This window comes from Cryptomeria japonica, chromosome 1 (assembly GCF_030272615.1).
Source record: "Cryptomeria japonica chromosome 1, Sugi_1.0, whole genome shotgun sequence".
NCBI classification, from domain to species: domain Eukaryota; kingdom Viridiplantae; phylum Streptophyta; class Pinopsida; order Cupressales; family Cupressaceae; genus Cryptomeria; species Cryptomeria japonica.
In genome coordinates this window covers 2,293,854-2,316,809 of record NC_081405.1, presented here as the reverse complement: position 1 = coordinate 2,316,809, position 22,956 = coordinate 2,293,854, and the positions used below count along the sequence as shown (strand labels likewise).

Below are 22,956 nucleotides of genomic sequence, written 5' to 3'. Positions count from 1 at the left end.
TTACAATAGACAAGGAATATACATTAGATATATATTATCAATTCCTCTATTAAACCATAATGATTAGAACCCAAGAATGAAATGAGATATTAAAAGATATCAAGACTCCCTCTAAAACCCTATCTAAATAAAGAATTCACAGACCTGATGATTCATTCTTACTTACAAAGTGGACCCATAGCATCTTAAAAGAGAGAGATGAAAGGTAGACTTTCATAATTAGTCCGATGACAAGATCTGATTGAGGTAGGGCTTCTCAGGTCATGCACGAATGCTTTCTTCAGAGAGACATAATTTGAAAACATTATCTTCAAGAGTAGACATTAGGTTTCCTTAGAGACATGATATAGTAAAACAAAACACCAACCCTTACAAACCTTCAACACACAGATTCAGACATATAGATAGAAGACATTTACCTATACTCAGATCCTAATACACATCCATATATATACACTATCACCATTCAGCCATGAAAACATTGAATATATAAGTGATAGCAGGTATATGATAGCAAAAATATATAAGGATGACAGCAAGTATCAAAATAAGGAAAGTTTTAAGGTAGCTTCAAATCACCTACATTTTCCCTTACCTATCTCCCTTGAAATAAATTGAGATTCATCACCTTTGAAGGTTCTAAGATACTAAGAGGATGAGGAATCCATTGATGTAGATGAAGGACCTTGACTGTGCATGTAATCATCTGAAAACCCTAGCTATCACACAGAAGTTTAGGCTGTAAATCTGATTACTACACATGCAAACCTAGGCTCTGATACCATGTTAGTTTTTGTGATCAGATTAACAATAATGAGCAGGAAATAATAATGCACAGTCACAAGAATCAAAGCACACAAATAGAAAGGGCACACAACACAAGTCTACCCTGGGAAAACCTCCCTCTTGGAGGAAAAACCCAGCAACAACAGATCCTCAGATCTGATTATTCATTATGAATAAATTGTAGTCTTACAACACTTATCTCAGGCTGAATACATTTGCAGATATCTTCAGCTTCAAATGACCTTTTTGTAATCAGCATAACTGTGCCTTCTTCAGCAGACTTAAGTTCGCATCAATCAGAGCAGAGTCGCATCCATAGATCAGGTATCTTCACACCAAAGGAGAGCAGATATATTTCGCACTATTATTGCAGATCTGATTCGCATATATGATAATTGTATCAAGATGCATTCTATGTAGCTTTTATATATGAGGATTGGTGCCTTATTGGGTCGGCCCAATAAGGCACCTTTTGGCGCTAAAGTCTTTGTTCTTTTCCCACGTTATATGTGCAAGATAGGGTCGGCCCTATATCTCACTCCATGATTTATTTAGGTTTCGCCCTATCCTGGGCGCTAAGGTAGATGCTACAATCTCACACGTTTGACCTTGCTTGGCGTGTGGAAGAGAAAGGGCCCAGCCCTATCCTAATTTGTGCACATAGATAGTGTAATGTCCCTACTAGTTAGAGATTACTGTCCTGCAAAACAGATTGTTAGAATACAACATATAAATATATATATAAACCATTTTTAATTTGCAATCTATCTTTAATACTTAATTAACATGATCATAATTTTCATCTAATAAAAAGGATACGAATGCCTTCTTGGAACCCCTTGGTTCCAAGCCCTTCAGGAAATCGAAGATGAGTTCGAATCCTGTCTTGGGTGTAACCTCTTACACCCAAGCCATCCAAGGAAGACCCTTGTCTATTCCTTGCCTTGGGTGATGCCTCCATCATCCAAGTCCTCAGAGGGGACCGGCTAGATCCGTCTCTTCTTGGTTGAGTTTAATCAACCAAGCCATACATATGCATATCAGTTTTCAGTATATATACTGCCCTAGGGATTATCATAATCCCTCCCTTAGACTAAGTGAGTTTCCTCCCTATAGCCTACATCATATAATCACATTTATAATACATTTTTGCGTTTGATTAATATTTTCCATTCCATAATCCACATTTACATATTCCTAATTTAACATGTATTTCCTAACATATTTTCATAAAAAAGTTCATTAACCAATATTCATATTTATTTATTACGTATACTCCTAATTGTTCATTAATATGTATTTATGTTTTCACATATCCGTTTAACATATGTTTACACATATTCCTAAAAACCATACACATATTCCTAAAAACCATTCCTTAATATAAAAATATTCATTAACATATATTAAATATACATTAATTATATTTATTAACATATATATTAAATTATTCATTCATTTATATATATATATAAATATTAATTACTTGTATTTTTTTAACATATACATTAAATAAGTATTAATTATATTTAGTAACGTATATAATAAAATGTTCATTATTTTTATTTGTTAATATATAACATGAAGTGTTCATTCATTACTTACCTGACCTCTTCCTCTTTCCACGCAGCAGACCCCATATCCTCCTACTGATTTTCCCTTTATTTCCTTTCTTCCCATGTTCTCCCCCTTTTTCCTCACCTATACCATCCGCTCTCTTTATGATTTTATATCCGTTCTTTATCAAGAAGACATGTCTCTTCACAAGAAAACTTAAACTCCAAGTAAACAAATCGCACCCTTTCATTATCACAGCTTTTTATGTTTTTTATTCTTAACAAATTGTACCCTTTCCTCTTCTCATACTAATCGTTGTTTATTACCTTAATGAGGCGCTGACTTATTTGTTATTACAAACTGCTGTGTACACAAACTGCCGCCATGTTTTGATTAAATATTGAACGCTTCTTTTGCTTCATATAAACAAATCTTTGATAGAATCAGCCATCCTTTCTAATAATTATATTTTGATGAAAGTGCTGTCACCACTATATGTAAATCATTGTCTCTTTAGCCTTAGTCCATGTTCTAACCATAACCACAACCTTTAATATCAGATTTTCTACTGACTAATCGTATTTTATTACCTTGCTGTTCATGACTTAGTACGTGATTTTCCAAGAGACTAATCTCTTCCTAAACTGAGTACGTGATTTTCCAAGAGACTAGTCTCTTCCTAAACTGGTGCCACTTCACAATTAACTGATTTGTTATATAGCAAATCGTGGCTGTTAAAATATTGATTTATATTTTCGGTTTGTTAATCAAATATTGTTTAATGTTTGATCAGTATTCTATTCATTCTATATACATCGGTCATTAAGTCTTGATACTAATCACTGTCTTTTATACCAAGCACTGCCTTTTATAGTTATTGACTTTAATAATAAAGGAAATATGAGATATTAATAAATAATATAAATATTAATATTTAAGATATGAAATATATTAATAATATTAATACTTAATAAATATGAAATATAAATCTTATTAGTCATTAATAGGATTTATTATTGATCATGTATCTTATTTATTATATTATTATATAAGATTTGATTATATCATTCATTTATATATTATAATTATACTATTCCATTATTATCCTGAGATCCGCTTTCATGGTCTATAGTTACGCCATCACCTCTACTCATGATTCTTCGGAGACATTCTTTTTTTTATTTTTCATGCCCATGTAATGATATAGCCGAGAGTTGTATTTAACTAATAATCTCGAACTCATTTATATTATATTTTATTATTATATATATATATTTATTTTTATTATTTTTTCCCTCTTTTGTATTTTAATTGTATTATTCTTTATTATTGAATATATAAATTATGTTGATAATATATAATATTTTAATCATGTTCATAAATAATATTTAATTAATAAATTTTAAATAATCATTCATTGGTAATTATTATGTTAAATAATAATAATAATTTTTTCATTTAGGGTCTCTCTCTTTCTCTCCGTATATATATAACGATCCGGGAGGGGACATGACATCTAGGGCCCAATCCTATGTGCCCTTTTACATAAATACATTAGATGGAGATAGGGCCCAGCCCTATTTACACGCCTCCTTAATGAAGAAGGGCCCAGCCCTATAAGGATTCGGATGATGCCTTAAGGCAATCCGAATCCTTTTTATTTTCCTATCCAAGTTACACAAAAACAACAACAAAGCTCTCATGAAGCAAAATGAGAAAACCAATCATTTATATTCGATATAAACATTGAAGTATTCAGTAAAATCATTGGAAACAGTATATTATAATCTCAGCCATGCAAGACTATCTGATGTACGCTTCAGCATCAAGTCCAACTGCAATAAATAGTAATTTATAAATAGATAACAACAGAACTGTTAGAACGTTAAGGCCTCAATATCATAATTTCATGAACTGGTTACTATCTCTCATTATTTTAACAGCATTAGCCATCTAGCAGTGCTATGGATTAGCAATTTGGTTTAAGCTATACTTAATTAATAATAGCCTTAAAATATTGATATCTCTGCCAATGTACATTATTCTCAGTTCCATTGTTCATCACAACATAATCATCTTTAATATATTCTTAAAAACAACATGACGAACTCCACCATGGGTGGAAGGAGGGGAGGTGTAGATAAGAAGGTTAAGGCTGCCCACCTAAGTAGGCCACTTATTGGATTACAAAGTCTGCCAATAAGGCCATGAGGGCAAAGGATCGCTCCTCGGCTTAGGTCTGCTAAGACGAGAACCCCACTACACTTCTCACCCTCTCGTACATGGTAAGCCATAATAGGGAACAAGGCATGATTAGGATGATAAGACCCACGTCATACTAAGTAGGCCACCTTGGTGGATGACCAAAATTGCCACCAGGGCCAGGGGGGTTAGAAGACTGCCCTTGGGTTTTGTATGGGACGGCTGGCCAACCCCAATCATGTCCTTGCTCCAATACACAAGACATTATAAGTCATAAAGTAACAATGTCACCAACACATTATTAATAAAGTAATTGTTAGAATATTTAATCTTTACTTAGCTTAGGTTTATTTGTATTTAGTTTAGGATATTCCTTTGGAATTCCTACATGTAATTTGTCCTCTAGTACATGTGTGAGGACAAGTCATTTCTTTTATTTTTGTTTATTAAGGAATATTAGATTTCCTCCATAAGAGGATGTGGACACATGGCACACACATTTTATGAATGGTGGCATTCATAGATTTGGGAGTTACTTTGTAACTCCTCTCCTCATCTCTATTTAAGAGATGTCTCCTCTCTCATTTCTTCTTAATGACAATATTGTAAAGAGCTTCTTGCTCTCTCTCTCTCTCTCTCATTTTAGGCATTGCCTCATTCATAATATCACAAGGGTTTTTTTTTTGCTTTTCCCCTTTCAAAAGTTCTTGTGCCTCCTTCTTCACATTTGGGTGATTGCTCCAAGGTTTTTGCGTTTCTCTTGGTAACATTTACTTCATCAATAAACTTTCTTGGATTTTATTTTTCTTTCCTTGCTCTTGTATTTCCTTTCAGTAATCTGTTGAATGCAATTAAACTATCAACAAACGAACATTGGGACAATTGATCTTTAATGACCAGACAACAATCTGTGTAATTCTTGTGAATATATAATCTGATTTAATAATCTAAATCGCAATGTAAGGAAGGATGAGTTAGGTAGGTAATGGGTTAAGGTTTATCATCTAGTCCACCTATTGATTACAAGGTCTGCAATAGGCCAGGAGGGCTGAGATCCACCCCGGGGCTTATAATGGTAGAACTGAGAACTCCATTATGCTATCCATACCGTCCTACATTAATAATTTACATGAGTAAGAGTAGGATCAGGAGAATAAGACCCACACCATGCTAAGTGGGCCAAGAGGTGCTTAGCATGGGTTGGTTGGGCAACCCAATCATGACTCAATTCCCAAATTAATAGTCTGCAACAAACTCTCTTACAATTAATCGAACTATAAATATCTATAGATCAATATGTATGTATATATTTGTATTTTTATCTGTTTCTGTTTCATGCATTCATGTGCATTCATTCCCTAAGGGGATACTTTATGCTCGAGTGTATTCATATGTCGTATGTATATTTCTCTCAATTGTATGTTTCATATGTCTCATGGCTTGTAGATATTTATATGTTTACTATATGCCTGATTTGTCTTCAACACGATTCCTCCATTATATATGTATGTCTTGTATGAATACTTATGAGATTGCTCAATGTTGTCATGTTTTCAGCATGATTACATCATGCACCTTCCTAATGTATGCTTCATGTATTCTTTACCACATGTATTCATGTGATTGCTGTATGTCTGATATGTTTTTCAGCATTGTAATGTCCCTACTAGTTAGAGATCATTAACCTGCAAAACAGATTGTTAGAACACAACAAACATATATATATATATATATATAAATATAAATAATCTAGATTGCAATCTAACTTTAATACTTAACTAACATAATCAAATTTTCATCTAATAAAAAGGATACAAATGCCATACGAAAGTATGTCCTTAGGCGGCCGTGAAGCTCGCCTTCTTGGAACCCCTTGGTCCCAAGCCCTCCAGGAAATCGAAGATGAGTTCGAATCCTGTCACCCAAGCCATCCAAGGAAGACCCTTGTCTATTCCTTGCCTTGGGTGATGCCTCCATCATCCAAGTCCTCAGAGGGGATCGGCCAGATCAGTCGAGTCCTGTCTTGGGTGTAACCTCTTACACCCAAGCCATCCAAGGAAGACCCTTGTCTATTCCTTGCCTTGGGTGATGCCTCCATCATCCAAGTCTTCAGAGGGGATCGACCAGACCTGTCTCTTCTTGGTTGAGTTTAATCAACCAAGGCATACATATGCATATCAGTTTTCAGTTCATAACCTATCCATTTGTGTTAACATGGATTCCTAATGTATTCTTTAACTTATATATATCAGTGTGCTTTACCATCTTTAACATATGCATTATATTTCATTAAATACCTTTGTATTACGTAATCCTTCCTAGTGTGTAAATTTGTGTATACAACAATTAACATTATTATATCCCTTACCTATGTTTAATGACCAATGAATACTATACATTAATTAATATACATACATTCACTAGACTACAATTAATATCACATATTAATGAATATTACACATTACCCATTAACTAATATTAATGAGCATTACACATTAACTAATATCATTGCAATTACATATTAACTAATATGTACACCTTAACTAATATACTTATATTATTTTATACAAGAAACCACCTGTTCCTTACCTTTCGTCTGCAGTAGAAGGCTTCTTCTCCCTTTTTCCTCCCCCCCCCCAAAATGTTTTAGATCTGCCTTATATATCTCTTACATGTTCTTCCTTTAAGAGTTGTGACTCTTCAATCATAATGAAATAGTGTGTCTTTTCCTAAATTTCATTATCTTATCTAAGCATCACATCTCTGACTAATTGTGGCTTTTTAGTAAAGGTAAGAGACTCACATTAGTTTGATAAACTGCATCTCTTTACTATTGGTAATCACACTTTCTCTTGTTGCGCTACTTCCTCACTAACTTCAGCGGCCTGATAACGAACTAGCTCCCAAAGAACAAACTATGTACTATAAATAATCACCTGCTGCATAACACCTTATATGTCTTGATGCATCAGACAGAGGACAATTTTTGACTATCGCCCCAGGAGATCGACCATCGATACATTATGCATTTAACAATCAACATTCTCACAGCCGACGGTCATACTTTCAATCGTAGGCGGAACTCATCATAAAGTGATTGCCAAACATTACCAGTATTGGAGCGATAGATATAAGAATATCAATGTTAATATCATTGCTCTTATATTATCGCATTCATCCTTCAGCGACGTTGTAATGATCTTGCTAGAGTCAAAAAGATTTTGTTTGCCAAGATGCCACGATCTTTACCACTCACTATATCTCTTTGGTTGCATCATTCATCTAAGGCCACATGTGTAAGATGGATCAAAGTCCATATGCGTGGCATCTTATAGAGTGGCGTGCTTCATATTCTTGCAAAGGGAATCGAGTTGGATTTCAAAAGATTGTAAAGTCTTGTTCCAAGACAATCTTCTTTTATTAAAACATGAAACAAGTTGTAATATTATATTAATGTTTACAATATAGTATTAACTTATATTTCAAGAATATTATTAATAATGAATATTAATAAATATTAATTAAATAATAATATTTAACAAATTAATTTGAAATAATCATTTGTTGATGAATATTATATTATATTAATTAATAAATAATAATTGCTTCATTTAGGATATATATAACGATCAAGGAGGAGACATGACAAGCATGTACACCTTGTGTCTTTATGTGTCCACTCCATGAGTGCCTTTTTTATATATGCTTTGTACCTTATGTGTATTTGTGTATTGCTTCAAGCCCTATCTGTCTTATGTGCATACTTCATGCTTTAGTGTATATTACTTTGTGTTTTACATGAATGTTCCATGCCTTACCTCTATGTTCCATGCCTTATGTATATTACTTAATGTTTACATGTGTACTATTACATACTTCATGTTTTTTTGCACATGTCTGATAGGTACTTAAGAGCTTCGTCACAGGATTTGCCGAATTTCACCCATGAAATTTGAAATTCGGCGAATTTCGAAAAAATGCTAAAAAATTGTTGAAATTTGCTTCGAATTCGTACGGATTAAATGGCGCATAGCATTTTTAATAAAATATATTCCAGGATAACGTTTTCTGTAGGTGTTTTTCCCCACTTCTTCAGAGATCGAGAGGATTTTTCCACCATTTTAGAGTTCTGCCCGAGTTTACAATAATCTTTCCTGAAATTATGTGTTCAATTCGCGTCAAATATCATTCGGACTTTCCTAGGGATTCTTCAACGATTCAAATGATTCTGCAACAGTTGGTGTCCAGCGATTGATTGGAAAGTTTTACTCTTGACATAGTTTCAAACTATGCGATAGTATCATTAAGCGATATAGTATTATTATTAGTTAATAAATTTATTAAAATTACATATATAATATTTCAAAAGTTGATATAATTATATTTAAAGTTAGGTATTTCTAATTTATTAATATAATGTTATATATGTTTAAAATATTGTCGAAAATTTAATATTTGTAATTAATAAATCTAATATTATATATTTTAAATTTAATTTAATTTAATTGATGAATGATTAGTTTATTTTTATGGTGAATTTGTTAATTAAATATATAATATATATTATGTATGTGATATTAAATTTAATTTTACACCGATTTTAGATGTTTTTGTATGAACAAATCTAAATCTATTTATCAATTTTTGTGAATATATTATTTATATTTAAAAAAAATTAAATGTATACAAGACGAATTTAATGTCGAATAATTTTTCAAAATTTTTACCCTTGTCGAACTTCATCCGAATTTTGTTGTTGCCGAAATTGAATGCGAATTCAAACCTTGTGACTTAGCAATATTGCTTCATGCTTTGTGTACCTGTCATGCCATTATTGCTTTACCCCTGACATGTATACTTCGTGCCTTACATGCATTTATATGTCTACATGCCTTATGAATGATTCATGTCTTAATGCATTTATATATCTACATGCCTTATCAATGATTCATGCCTTAATGCATTTATATGTCTACATGCCTTATGAATGATTCATGCCTCGAGTGTATTCTTGTGGATGATTCACATATCTTTCCATATGTGTGTTTTTCATGCTTTGCATGCTGTATGACTTAAGTGAATCCCTGCTACTTAACTGAAGCAGATTCAAGTGTATACTCCATACCTTATGTACTATATGTACTTCACGTGTATGTTGCATGCCTTATTGTATTCACTTATATTATACATATGCTACACACCTTGAGTGTATTCATGTGTATAATTCATGCTTCCTGTGATTCATGTCTTGCATGTATTCATATGTATGATTCGTGCTTTACTTATGTGCATTATTTCATTCCTTATGTGTATTCATGCACACTGCTTCTTGCCTTGCATTGTTTCAAGCCTTATGCATGCCCATCATGTCTTATGGCATTTATGTGCATTACCTCATGCCTCATACGTATACTTTGAGTTACGTGCACACTTCATGCTTTACATATTTGCCACTTAATGTCTCATGTGGATGCCTCTTGCCGTACAGGCTTTGGATTTACACCTTATGTATTCATATGTATGACTCATGTCTTAAGTGTTCATGTGTATGATTGATGTATGGGGTTTGTGTATTGAGTGTTTACTTTGTATATGTTTCATATACATGCTTTACGTTTCAGATCTTACGAGTATTTCTGAATATTGCTACATGCATTACTTATGTTTATGCTTCACGACTTCCATGTATACTTCAAGCCTTGCATGTATTTACATGACTTCGTGTGTATTACTTCATGCCCTACGTAGATGCCTCATGTCTTACATACTCTTATGCCTCATACATATTCCTTGCATGTATTCATGTGTATTGCATGTATTCAGGCTTCATGCCTCGCTACCTTATGTGTATTGTGTATACATTTCATGTATGCTTCTTGTCTTCACATATACATATGTATACCTTGTATTTTATTCGGAGGTGACTCAGTTTGAGGAATTCGTCAATTGCTCAAGAACAAGCAATTTCGGAAAGGGCGAACTGTCTTGTCCCCTCCTCAATTGTTATATATAACCTAAATGGAGCAATTATTATTAATTAATATAAACGAATGATTATTTGAAATTATTAAATATTTATTTTTCAATTAATATTTATCTATCAATAATATATTCTTGAAATAATTAAATTAATATTATTATAAACAAATATTACAATGTCATGCCCCTGTATCAATTGATATGTTGATGTTTTGATAGTTGATTAATTATTTATCTAATTTAATATATCTAGAAATAATAAATTACTGATTGGTTAAATCAATCAGTAATCACCCTAAAGAAAAACAAATTAATAAAATACATCTAAACATTCAGAAAATGGTCTTATGAAATAAGACTTCACAATTTTCTTGTAAGGCTGAAGGTCAACAGATAAGGACTTAAGCATTCATAATATTCTTTTGTTAAATCTTCAATGAACAAAGCAATTTCTATGGGCTGATATATACAGAACGATCACTTGACCAAGGCATATATAATTATTATTAAGGGAATGATCTTATTATCAACTAAAGCAACGACCTTAGTTTACAGCTGCAGGTCATTAGTAGAGAGACATGGGTTTAGGAAAATGATCTTATTAAGTTAATAACATTCAACGATTTAGTCAAGGGCAAACACATTATACTAAAGGTTGCCACCCTTGGAAGGAAGATGACCGCTTGGAAAGACATAACCTTACGTTCCATTGAGGAGATATATATACAGCACATCATCCATTCAAAAAGGGGACGGTCAGAAAGCTTAGAAGCAGAAAACATCCTTGTTCTTAGTGGTATGTACGGTGATATGCTTAATATATGAAGCACGATAATGTTCTTATGCAGGACTTAATAGTAATATGATCATAGAAAATAATATAATGATTATTATTATTATATTTTATAAGAACTGCTCTGCAGTAAAATATATATAAATTATAATACTATCTGAAAATATATAAAAATATATAAAAATATATAAATATATAAATATGTATAGAAATAGTAATTTGAATGAACAATTTACTGATGTATGATAGATGAACAATTTACTGATTGAACTGTGAAATATCATTGATTGGATTCTTGTTAAGATAGTTTTGTGTCCTAATCGATTTAGTTTAAGTCATAAATATGACGAGATGGATTAATTATGGTTAAAACAGGCCTAAACTTAGTATGATCATTTTCCTAAACCAGGACTAAATCGTTGAATTTTATTAGCTTAATAAGATCATTTTCCTAAATCCATGCCTCTTTACTAATGACCTGCAGCTGTAAACTAAGATCGTTGCTTTAGTAGATAATAAGATCATTCCCTTAATAATAAATATGTATGACTTGGTCAAGTGATCATTCTGTATATCAGCCCATAGAAATTGCTTTGTTCATTGAAGATTTGTCAAAAGAATATTATGAATGCTTAAGTCCTTATCTGTCGACCTTCAGCCTTAGAAGAAAATTGTGAAGTCTTATTATATCATAAGACAATTTTCTGAATGTATAGATGTATTTTATTAATTTGCTTTTCACTAATTTATTATTTCTAGATACATTATATTAGATAAATAATTAATCAACTATTATATCAAATATTTTAAATAAATAATCAACAATCAAAACATCACCATATCAATTGATACGGGGGCATGGCATTGTAATATTTGTTTATAATAAGATTAATTTAAATATTTCAAGAATATTATTATTGATAAATAAATATTAAATAAGAAATATATAATAATTTCAAATAATCATTCTTTGATTATATTAATTAATAATAATTGCTCCATTTAGGTTATATATAAGAATCAAGGAGGGGACATGACACACACCCTTTATTCCTTTAGGAGGTATTTTGGGGACATGGGGATGCGTCGGAAATGCCATCCCCCCATTCCCCGTCCCTCTCTCCACCGCCAAGAAAAAAAAAAATGATCCCTTTTTTTGTCAAAATTTAGGAAACGTCCACGAGATTTCAAAAAAATTGCAGGGCATGTTAGGGGACAGCTAGACGTCTCCCATTTGCTTGGAGATGACTAGCTGTCCCCTAATCTACCCAAGGACAATTTTAGTTTGTTTTAAAAAAAGACTTACAACCTTTCAATGCTTGCTTGTTTTATTACATCCCTCTTAATCCCATTGAGGCATTGTAAGTCTAACCAAGTAATATACTAATATGAATCATGATCACAAAATCTACAAATTACATATCCCTTGTTGCAAATGTCTACATCTTCACAATCAGAGATTATCTTGTTTCATACATTGGACAACTTGTTTAGTATACAAGGACTGCCATATACAAAGTTGGCATGCTATAGTCATTGTAGTTTATACTGTTGAATTCAAGTTAATTTTCATAGTTGGTAGGAAATGCCATTTTCATAATGCAAAAATGTATTTGCCAAGACAACTCATAGAAATATCCCATCTAAGGTCAAACTGGAACGTAACTTGTTATCTATTTACTTAACCGTTACTTGTTCTTTTTTACTTGACAACAAAACATGTGGCCTTGAAGGCTTTAGGAATACTTTAATAATAAATCTCTCACTTGAATAAATACACGAGTCAGGCAAGTATTTATTAACTCATGCTCATATGTGTATATAAAGAACTTCATAATTCCTATTCAATTACCCATGCTCACAAAGGTTCTATAATGTCTACGGTGAATACTTTATCAATGTTGTCATATGAACATTTGAAATTTTCTTATATTTTTAAAATTTACTTTTTTCTTAATAGCTGTCCCCTTTTGTCCCCTAAAAAAATGGTCGAAAAGCACCTGCATACGAGAAACCTGTCTCATCATCCTTGTTGTCCCCGTCTTGAAAACTTGGGGGAGCATAGCTTTTTTATTTATTATGGCTTTATTGTTATATGTATACATGTGCAGACATGAAAATTAACTAAAAAGAAATAAATTTCTTTTCATCTTTTAAAACACTGGTTTTCTCCTAGATTAGCCATGATAGAAATAGAAATATTATTATGGATGGAGTACAAGATTATTTAATTGTTCATAAATCCTTCTCTATAGTCTGAGTGTACACTATTGATCATTTAGTGAGCACACATGCTTGATCCTTTCCTAGAAGGCCTTTGTTCAAAGATTAAGCAATTGCAAGCCAATGCATTTTATAAATCAGTAAATAACATTCGCTACCAAATACCATCTTTTACATGAGGGCGCTTATTTGTACCGATTTTGATTCTACCCTGCAACCCAAATGCTTAGCAAACAATATGATAACTTCATTTAAGAGGAAACCACAATATCTTAAGTTGTCATAGGCTTTTTACCCCTGCATTGGCAGATGATTATGAAGTCCTATCTTGAAAAGTTTTGTCTTTGGTTGCAAGCTATTGATGTAGAAGGGATCAAAAAGAGTTGGCCCTTTTGTTGTCAATTGGGGCTCTCACTTATAGTTTGATTTTCCCTCTCCCCGTCTTTTTGTTTATGGTTCTTTGTTTGGCATACTTAATTTTTGCATTATTTCATCTACATAAATGCTCCTAAAGGTTTTGATAATCTATACATTCTAAATAATTATGTTGTAAATTTTGCACAATTTTGGATGCACACATTTTAGCAGCCGCATGCAACTCCACTAGATGCTTGCTGCCAACTTGGACGTTGTACTGAATGAGAGAGATAGATCCCTGTGTTGGTTATTATGCAGATATAAGAATGGAGTAAACTTATATCATCTGAGTTGCAATTGTCTGTATTTTGGTTTAGATCAATTCTCTTTCTTTGTTATATTTCTGAATAAAATTCAAGAACAGTGGATCTATTGTGACTGACTGTTGGATCGAATGAGACTGAATTTTGTAGGTTCCCTTTCAAGTTCTACTGAGGAGAAAAATTGCTCAGCTTTTAGATCCAAGCTATCAGTGTGTGCATATCATTTACCAGGAATTAGTTAAGGTATATTTCTTATTTATTGAGTTGTTGTTTTCTGCAGTTTAACATTCTCTTATAGCAATACAATAGACTGTTAAAGCTTTATTTGTTATGCTGTAATCTAATTTTATTGACTAATATATTCTACACCTGCTGCAGCTGGCAAATAAGTGCCAGACTAGGGATCTGCTTCGGTTACCAGTGCTCCAAAGACACCTCGAAGAAGTTTTAGGCACTTGTTTGCATAAAGGTTTGACATCAGCGCTGAGAATGGTTGAGCATATTATTGAAATGGAGGTACTGAAACAACTTTAACTTCATTAGTTATGTATGATTTACCTTCAGGTTTTGTGATTTTACTTCAAGTTTTGACAAGGAAAAATGCATTTTCGGAGTATGCTTTGTAGATGGACTACATCAATACTTCACATCATGCATTTATTGGTGGGAGTAAGGCAATGGCAGCCGCAAGACAACAGCAATGGTCTCCAGTGGCATCAGTCCCCACACCTAAAACCAAGGTTTGTTATGAGTATCTCATTTTCAAGTTTCAACCATTGGCTGGGTAAGCCATTAAGGTTATTTATATGGAATTGTGATATTGGTTTTGGCTTTTGCTAGTTAAGAGTTTGATTCTTGAATCAGGAGAATGCTGATTTTAATCAACTGCCAGCAACAGATAAAGTTCAAAAGTTACCAGCTATACTTGCAAGAGCCAGTCCATCTCGGTTTATCACAAACCATGTATGTATGGAACTGTATTAGCCCTTTTTCTTATAATTTTTTATCAAACTGATTGTATTTTCTGATTACAAAAGCAGGTTAGATGGCACAATAAATTTGGAGCTAATGGTATGTACTTGTAGTATCAATTTTCATTATTTAGATGTTTCAGATTCCCCCTTTCATTTGGAATGACCTTCAGTTTAATTTCATTTAGCTGGTCCTAATTCGAAGAAACCTCTTTAAACATGACAATATCAACAGGGTATGCATTTCGGGGAGGTTGGGGCATATCTTCCATATTCGAGCTTGGGGAGCCTATAGCATCTGTTGATGATAGGGAGGGAATTCCATTAGCTAATGACGGGGAAGAAATTCCATATGCTAATGATTGGGAGGCAATTTCATCTGCTAATGGCCAGGATTCAAGTCTATCTACTAATGATGAGCAGGCAATTCCATTGGCTTCTGGCAGGGAGGGAATTATATCTGCTAATGATAATTCAAGTATATTTCCAAATGGTAATCATGCAACCAATTTTGAGCCAGTAGATAATGTGGAACCCATCCGTGTATCTTCCATAATTCAATTGAAAGAGGTAAATTGATACAAACAGACATGCTTTAATAGCAGAGAATTTTGGTTACTTAACTGGACAAGCAATTTGAGGTTTTTCCAGTTATTATATAGCTGATTTTTTTTTTTTCTGCATCCAGCCTCCTGCTGTATTGAAATTCACTGAAGCACATACCGCAAACTTAGCCATTGGAATAGCAGTGACTAAAATACTTCTGAGGTCTTATTATGATATTGTTAGAAAAAATATACAGGACCGTGTACCTAAGGCGATCATGCACTTCTTGGTAAGGAAAGTTTTTTTATAATATTTCTCCTTCATTTCCATTGGTTTGCATTGTGATTGATTGAACTTTATATACAAGTAATCTCTCTATGTAGCAAGCATATATTTCTGCTCTATAGGGATTGCTTTCTCTAACAGCCTTGGAGTTTCTTGTTCTTGTTATAAAAGGGCTCATCCTACTGTGGTTCTACTGTGAAGTTAATTTTCTTGAAAATATTTTTGAGTTGAAGTAGGTTACCATTTTCTAGTTTTTGTGTTTTCCATCAGGCTAATGTGAGCAGAATGTAGAATAGGAGAAAAGAGAAGTTTAAAACTCAAGGAGTTGAGAAAACCACAAAGATGTTTTCTAAGGAGGAACATTGCAGAACATGAAATACTAAAGTCCTTGTTCATAAAAATTCATCAGATTCCTTTCCAAAAAGCTTATATGAAAAAAAGTAAGAAAAAAAGAAAAAAATTATCTTCCACAGGTGACCAAAAATAGGTCAATGGGACTCAAGAGTACATCACTATACCATATAAAGTTCTAGGAAGAGCAATGCTAGGGAGGCCCAAAATGGGGAAGAAATAAAAACAAAAACACAACTTTGTAATGCAAGAACATCCAGATCGACAAGCGATCCGACAAACTAAAAATATCTTAGATTTTTTAATTTAGTATTGGCGGTGGTTGTTTCTTGTTGTGTTGTTTTTTGGTTGTTGCTTCAGGGAGATTTTTAGTTTCAAATGGGTCAAATTTAGAGCATTGCCTTGTAGAGGAGCCTAATAGGTAACAAATGACTAAGTTACACTCATGCAGGTTTATGGTTTGCAACTAGATTTGCGGATTTTTGTATTGTAACCGGACTTGTGGGACTTTGGTGTTCAACCATATAAATTCACTTACAATTGGTTCAAATGAACTTTTCCGCATTTGTGGGAATCACCTAGCCAAGTGGATTTGCGGGTAAAGTCAAATGAACCGAACTTGTTCAATTTAAAGAACTGATTCAGATGAATAGTTTTGATGATGACATTAATATGCTGTAAGAAGATGACGTCAGCATAATGTAATTGTGATGTCAATAGTATCAAGGGTCACTCACCCACTGATGATGTAAGCATGACATCAACATTTTACAGTTGTGGATAAATGCAATTGAACGGATTTGATGATGTAAGCTTGACATTAGCATTATATAGTTTGCAAGTAAATTGTATTGAATCGAACAAGTGCATGGATATAAAGAGTCTGTGGGTGGGGTCAGGTAAAAGGCATCCAAGTATCCATCCATAAGGTAAGTAGATATGCATTAGTTTTATAGGCAAAGGAATGCCCGCAAAAGAGATGGTGATGATGCAATTGTGACATTGGTCAACTACAAAGTGTAGGTTTGTTTGAATTTTGGGAGTAGAATGATTGAAGTAGCGAAAGAACCTAAAAGGTTCTTAAGATGTAGAAGAGAGGAAGGCCATGAGGAAAAAGGCCAAATGTGTAACTTTTTAACGGTGATGTACATTTTATAAGCTTCAGGAAATCCCTGTTGTAGTTATTTCAATCATGTTATAATGAATTTAATAAGAGAATAAAGCATGTTGTCAAGTTTGTGTATTGTGAGTGGGTATTGGTTGCAAGATCGAGTAGTTTGATAAAACGCCCTGGTCTTGAATGTATCAAGTTGTGGACCACTTATATGTAGTTGGGAACAATATCACCAAAGAGCAAAGGATGAGGAGTATTGGAGAGATAGAAGATATGTCTCATTAGATATCTCTACCTCGGGTTAAAATGAAGAAGGCATTAGTGGCACCATCGATCATTATGAAAGGATCAATACAAGATTTGATAGTGCTTGTTGGGGATTGCTTAAGGTCAAGGGGCTCAAGCTGGGGGATTCTAAGAGGAAGCAAGACAATCTCTCTAGAATCACATCTAACATCCAAGTTCAATGCGACTCCCAAAGTAATGAAGAATCTTGTAATATGTGTCTATCCTTGTGCCTGGGGGAGTGGCTGAGAGGATTAGATTTGATTGTTGAGAGTTGAGTCGTGCTGTCAAAATGAAGTACAACCATGTTGCCTAGGGAGAATGTGTTTGGACATTTGAATAGAAGTGATAAATTGTGAGAATTGTCTTCTGATAGGTTTTTCTGCATCAATGTGTGGAGTAGTAGTATTTAAAGGCTATTTACAGGCACCGATCTCTTGGACAGGTTGGAAGGAGGTCATCAACTTGGGGGCTCAAGGATCCCTAGAGACTCTCTGCAAGGATTTATGCCTAAGTGCAACAACCTCCCATATAGATAAAGGGCCAACCACTTCTGATCTGAATATCTAAAGAAAGTAGAGTGTTTCCTAAGTCCTTGTAGAGGCAATAGTATTTTCTCTAGATATCATAGTCAATGGGGTATTTGAAGATGAAGTGCCCCTCAATTAGCAGGGAGGAAAGATAGATTCGATCTGAATGAAGAATATGACGATCCATCTCAACTTGATACTAGTGGGAAAAGATCTTCACTTGGTCAGGGGGAAACCTCAAGTTGTGTGACCATTGATGTTGGAGATAGCGAGGACGACATAAGCTACCATCCTTCACCTGACAATTCCTTTAAAGAGTAATAAGCTTTGTTGCGCAGCTGCATTATGTTATTCAAGACTTGAGTAAATTGTGGTGTAGCACAGACCACAGTCCACTAATATTGCAGCCACTAAAATTTTGGTGGGGAGCTCTACAATGAGATAGAGGAGACTCTTAAAGCTGTTTTCCTACTTTCCAAACTTATCCATGATTTGCAGCGAAGGGTTAAGCCATTGTCTATTAAACTTGAAAACTGACAAACAAATCCTTGATACCAAAGAAAAAATGATACTTATGCAATAGGTTGGTAATTGACATGGATTGTGCAGAATCACATATGCTACATTAACTGACATGGAAAAGGCTTTAATTAGTGAACATAGTAAGTTCTAAATATTTGAGTATGAGGGAGCATAGATGAATATCAAAGTCTAAGAATGCTCAATCTGAGCTCAAATTGCTGCCAGATGCATGAAATTCTAATTGATCGCTTATAGTGTCTAGGTGCTAGATGGATGAGAAAACTTAAAAGTTTTTTGAGAATATTGGTGTAACCATGGGTTTTCACATGTAGCATATAATTTGAATTGGAGATGGTAGATCAATAGTTTCTCAAAACATTCTTCCCTCTTACCATTGGTGAAGATTGAAATGATGTAAATATTCATTGAACACGAGGGTTTCTGGGTTTTGAATGCAACTTGTTGAGCTCCTGATGGAGTACTTGTGGGGTCACTAATTTGCCCCATATTGACAGAAGTTACCAAGTTTTATAGATGTATGTCGATAGACTACTTCCAGGTAAAATTGAAAATATGCCATATGATGTTAATCCTTTAAAAATGGAAGTGGAAAAGTTAGGATTGTCAGTGTTTTGCTGAACCTCTACAAATTTACTTTTCAAATCTCTTAACTCCTTTATGTTTTATATAGTCTCAGCCTGAGGATTACAACATCAATAACTGCAAGGAGACTCAGAAGTGCAATTTTTTTTAATAGAAGGGTTACTCTTTTCAAATCTTTCTTTGCGTGAATAGTTTCACCTCCCGTTTTCTTTTCTTTGAGCTCATGCTGTCATGTCCCCTTTCATTTAAAAATTGGATTTTGGTCGATAATAAAACCTATTTTATTCTTTTGTGGGTTAATAAGACAAGCTTAGGGAAAAAATTTAATTTAATATTTATGAATGTTCAAATATTTTCAATATCAAAAGGACATAAATTTTAAATTAAAATATTTGGAGACACTTAGTTGGTGTTGGATTTTTTCCCATAATGGGAAGTTGAAATATTTATAATTAATGACCTCACCAAGAATGGAGTGGGAATTGATTATTTCTAATTAATGAATTTCTCAACAAGAGAAAATTTGGCAAGTAAGAGTGGAGTGGGAAATTGAAACATTTCTAATTAATGACTTTCCCACCGAGAGAAAATTTAGCAAGAGTAGAGTGGAAAATTTAAATATTTCTAATTAACGATTTTCCCACCAAGAGCAAATTTGGCAAGCAAGAGTGGAGTGGGAATTTGTAATGTTTCTAATTAGTGATTTTCCCATCAAACTGGCCAAGGGCAAGATAAATACAAAGCATATTTGGGGGAATCGATTTTTATGCCATTTCTACTTGCCAATTTCACATTGTATGAACTTCATGTTCTACAAACTTCTTCAATGGACAGAAAGCCATTTGAGATTGGAGGCTTTGTTGATGTGTTTTTTAGGACACCTTGAACATAGAATAAAATACCAAGTATTCTATCCTCTCTTGAACAAAGAAACCTCATATGCTAATGAATATGATCAAATGAGACAACTCCAAGGTATACAATGTGAACAATTGACTTTAAGTTGTGGATAGACTCAGTATTTGATGCGATCTTGTTGTTAATCACAAAGAGACTTATGCTTATGAACACAATTGGAATGTGGAATCTTACTTAACTCACTTGGAAAATAAAAGACAAAAGGAGATAAGGGTTGAGAAAGTCTATGCTACTCCTAAAAATGTACAAAATGATTGTTGACTCCGTGCAACCAAACCAAGCTTTGCTTTACCATGAGGAAACACTACTGAAAGATGGTGCAATCTCCTAGGGATAAGCGAATGATTTTCATATCACTTATGCACACTAACAACATAAACAATGAGCATAGAGTAATTGAAGTTAAGCTTTTAGATAAGTTCAGTCTAACCATGCATTGCAATTTGCAATCAACAAAATCCAAGTGGTATGAACATTAAGCTTCACCATTCATCAAAAATAAATCTTCCATTCATCTAACACATCTAAACTATGAGAAGTAGAGACCATGCAACATGTTGAAATAGCACACAAGATCCACCATTCCTTCAATGAAAATAGTATGTTTATTACAACAAGCCTTGGCAACAATCTCCTTTCCTCCGACTCCACTCTAACTGCTAGTGATCTCCTAACTGTCTATTTATTCACTATTGACCTTTACAAATGAGAGGTTTGAGCCTTATAGAGGTTTCAATACAATTCAATGGCTCAGATTGATTCAAGATTAATGGCCGAGATTACAAGATGAAACCTTAATTAGGGTTAGTTACAACTAACTTTCCTTCGACCAATGATAAAATTACAATAAACTGGACACACGACCTTTCTTGACTTCTGACAAATGAGAGCATAGGTTAGGTATATGTTGAACAATTTCCGATGTGGTGCCACATGTCACTTGCTCCTTCTCTAGATGAGTCATATTCCATGAACTTGGACACACTAACTTGGAGTCTCGTGATTTATTTGATGATGACTGGATGCCACCTTAGCATATACATCATGTAGATCATCACAAAGGAGTGTTTGTGTATTGGACAATATCTCTTGATACTGAACATTATCCAAGCCCGACGTGATGAAGATGGGGCATATTCCCAAATTGTATCATCTTAATGATCAAGCCTCTAACTTTGCTCAACTCTTTTGAAACTATTTGTTTGATCACACTTGCATTTCATTTCTAACTTGGGAATCTTGACCTTGGATTGCACTTCATCCTAATGATGCTTGCATTGATCTTGAACACCTTGACTCTACCCTAACAATCTTTGGTCTTGAAATGTGGAACACATCCTTGATGTAGTACATGACCTCATGGTGTCCATGCTTGATCCTCTTGTGCACAATGCCCCTGATTGGAATTTCCCTCTTGTATTGACCCTAATTCTTGGATTTGCAAAGGCAATTCAAGATTATTGTTGCTTCTTCCATCTTCATTGTGATGTCTTGAATATCTTGTCTTCCTTGAAATTATGATGCTGTTGACTCACCCTAGTAGACTTGATGTTTGAGAGGTTCTCCATTGTGCATCTTCCACGAGTGTCCTAAATCTTGATGTTGTAAAGCAACCTCATTGTGGTGGTTGTATCCTTGAATTTGTAATGCTTTGAATCCCTTGTGCCATGATCCTTATATTGATGTCTTGACATTCATCTTGCATTGTGATTGAACCTTGAGGTTGCCGATTCACCTCCTTGCGTAATCTTGTAAAGTCCTCTCTTGAAGTTGCATCTTTCCTACCACTCCACCTTTGCTTCAAAACTTGATGTTGATCATCCCACTCACTTGGTTGAGGTGTTCCTTCCCTGTAATGAAGTTCTCATAACCTGGTCTGAATTGCAAATGCCTTCATTTACAGTTCCGCTCCTTCTAATTTAGGCCTCGAATTGAATTGAGTGATGTCTGAATTGGAGGCTTTTTATCTCTCCTTTATACCTTCCTTTATTCTCTACATCATCTTATCCCCAAGTGTGCCAACTTAAGCCATTTAATCATTTGTTTCGTCAATCAATTATCTGATTTTACCCTTAAGGGAGCCAACTCAGACCTCACTTCTCCCCTCAGCGGATTTCAAAGGCATGCTTGCACAAAGCATAGCGCACTTGATATGAGCACATGCATAAGTCGGCCATATGCAATATTTAGTCACCTTATTGCCCATTTCCTCAAGTTGGCTGCCCATGTTGATTCACCCACGAGCACATATAAGTAAGAACAAGTTTGCACCTTCAAAACACAATCCAAGATCAGATTATCAATTAAGTCTGCTCTGCAAGTGCGAGCTAGGGTGTGATTTACAATTGCCAGACCTGATTCTAGGTGCAATTTTTATCCCTCAAGATTTGATCTTTGTTGTTACAGGTCTGAGTTCTGAGTTTTAGTCTTTTCAAGGCCTGATTTTGATACCTTTAAGGTCTGATTCTTATCCTCCAAGGCCTGATTGCTCATGCTCTCATTCCCTCCTTTTCCCACTTTGGGTCTTTAATTACTTCTTCCTCTTGGGCGCATATGAACCCTGGTATTGCATAGCGGGTTTAGGGGGGTCAAATACACAATGATGATGCTG

At 34.0% G+C, this 22,956-nt stretch overlaps 1 protein-coding gene across 2 annotated transcripts in view; it reads left to right on the top strand.

Annotated features, from left to right (window-relative positions):
* The window catches only part of LOC131036667 (dynamin-related protein 3A), a 128,626-nt gene that overhangs the window by 63,595 nt on the left and 42,075 nt on the right, over positions 1–22,956 (top strand). For both annotated transcript variants that reach the window (XM_057968612.2, XM_057968611.2), the window contains exons 11-17: positions 14,371–14,463; positions 14,599–14,736; positions 14,847–14,960; positions 15,085–15,183; positions 15,258–15,291; positions 15,427–15,761; positions 15,880–16,026. In XM_057968612.2, the coding sequence (XP_057824595.2) occupies positions 14,371–14,463; positions 14,599–14,736; positions 14,847–14,960; positions 15,085–15,183; positions 15,258–15,291; positions 15,427–15,761; positions 15,880–16,026 (960 nt within the window). The remainder of the gene's footprint in view (positions 1–14,370; positions 14,464–14,598; positions 14,737–14,846; positions 14,961–15,084; positions 15,184–15,257; positions 15,292–15,426; positions 15,762–15,879; positions 16,027–22,956) is intronic.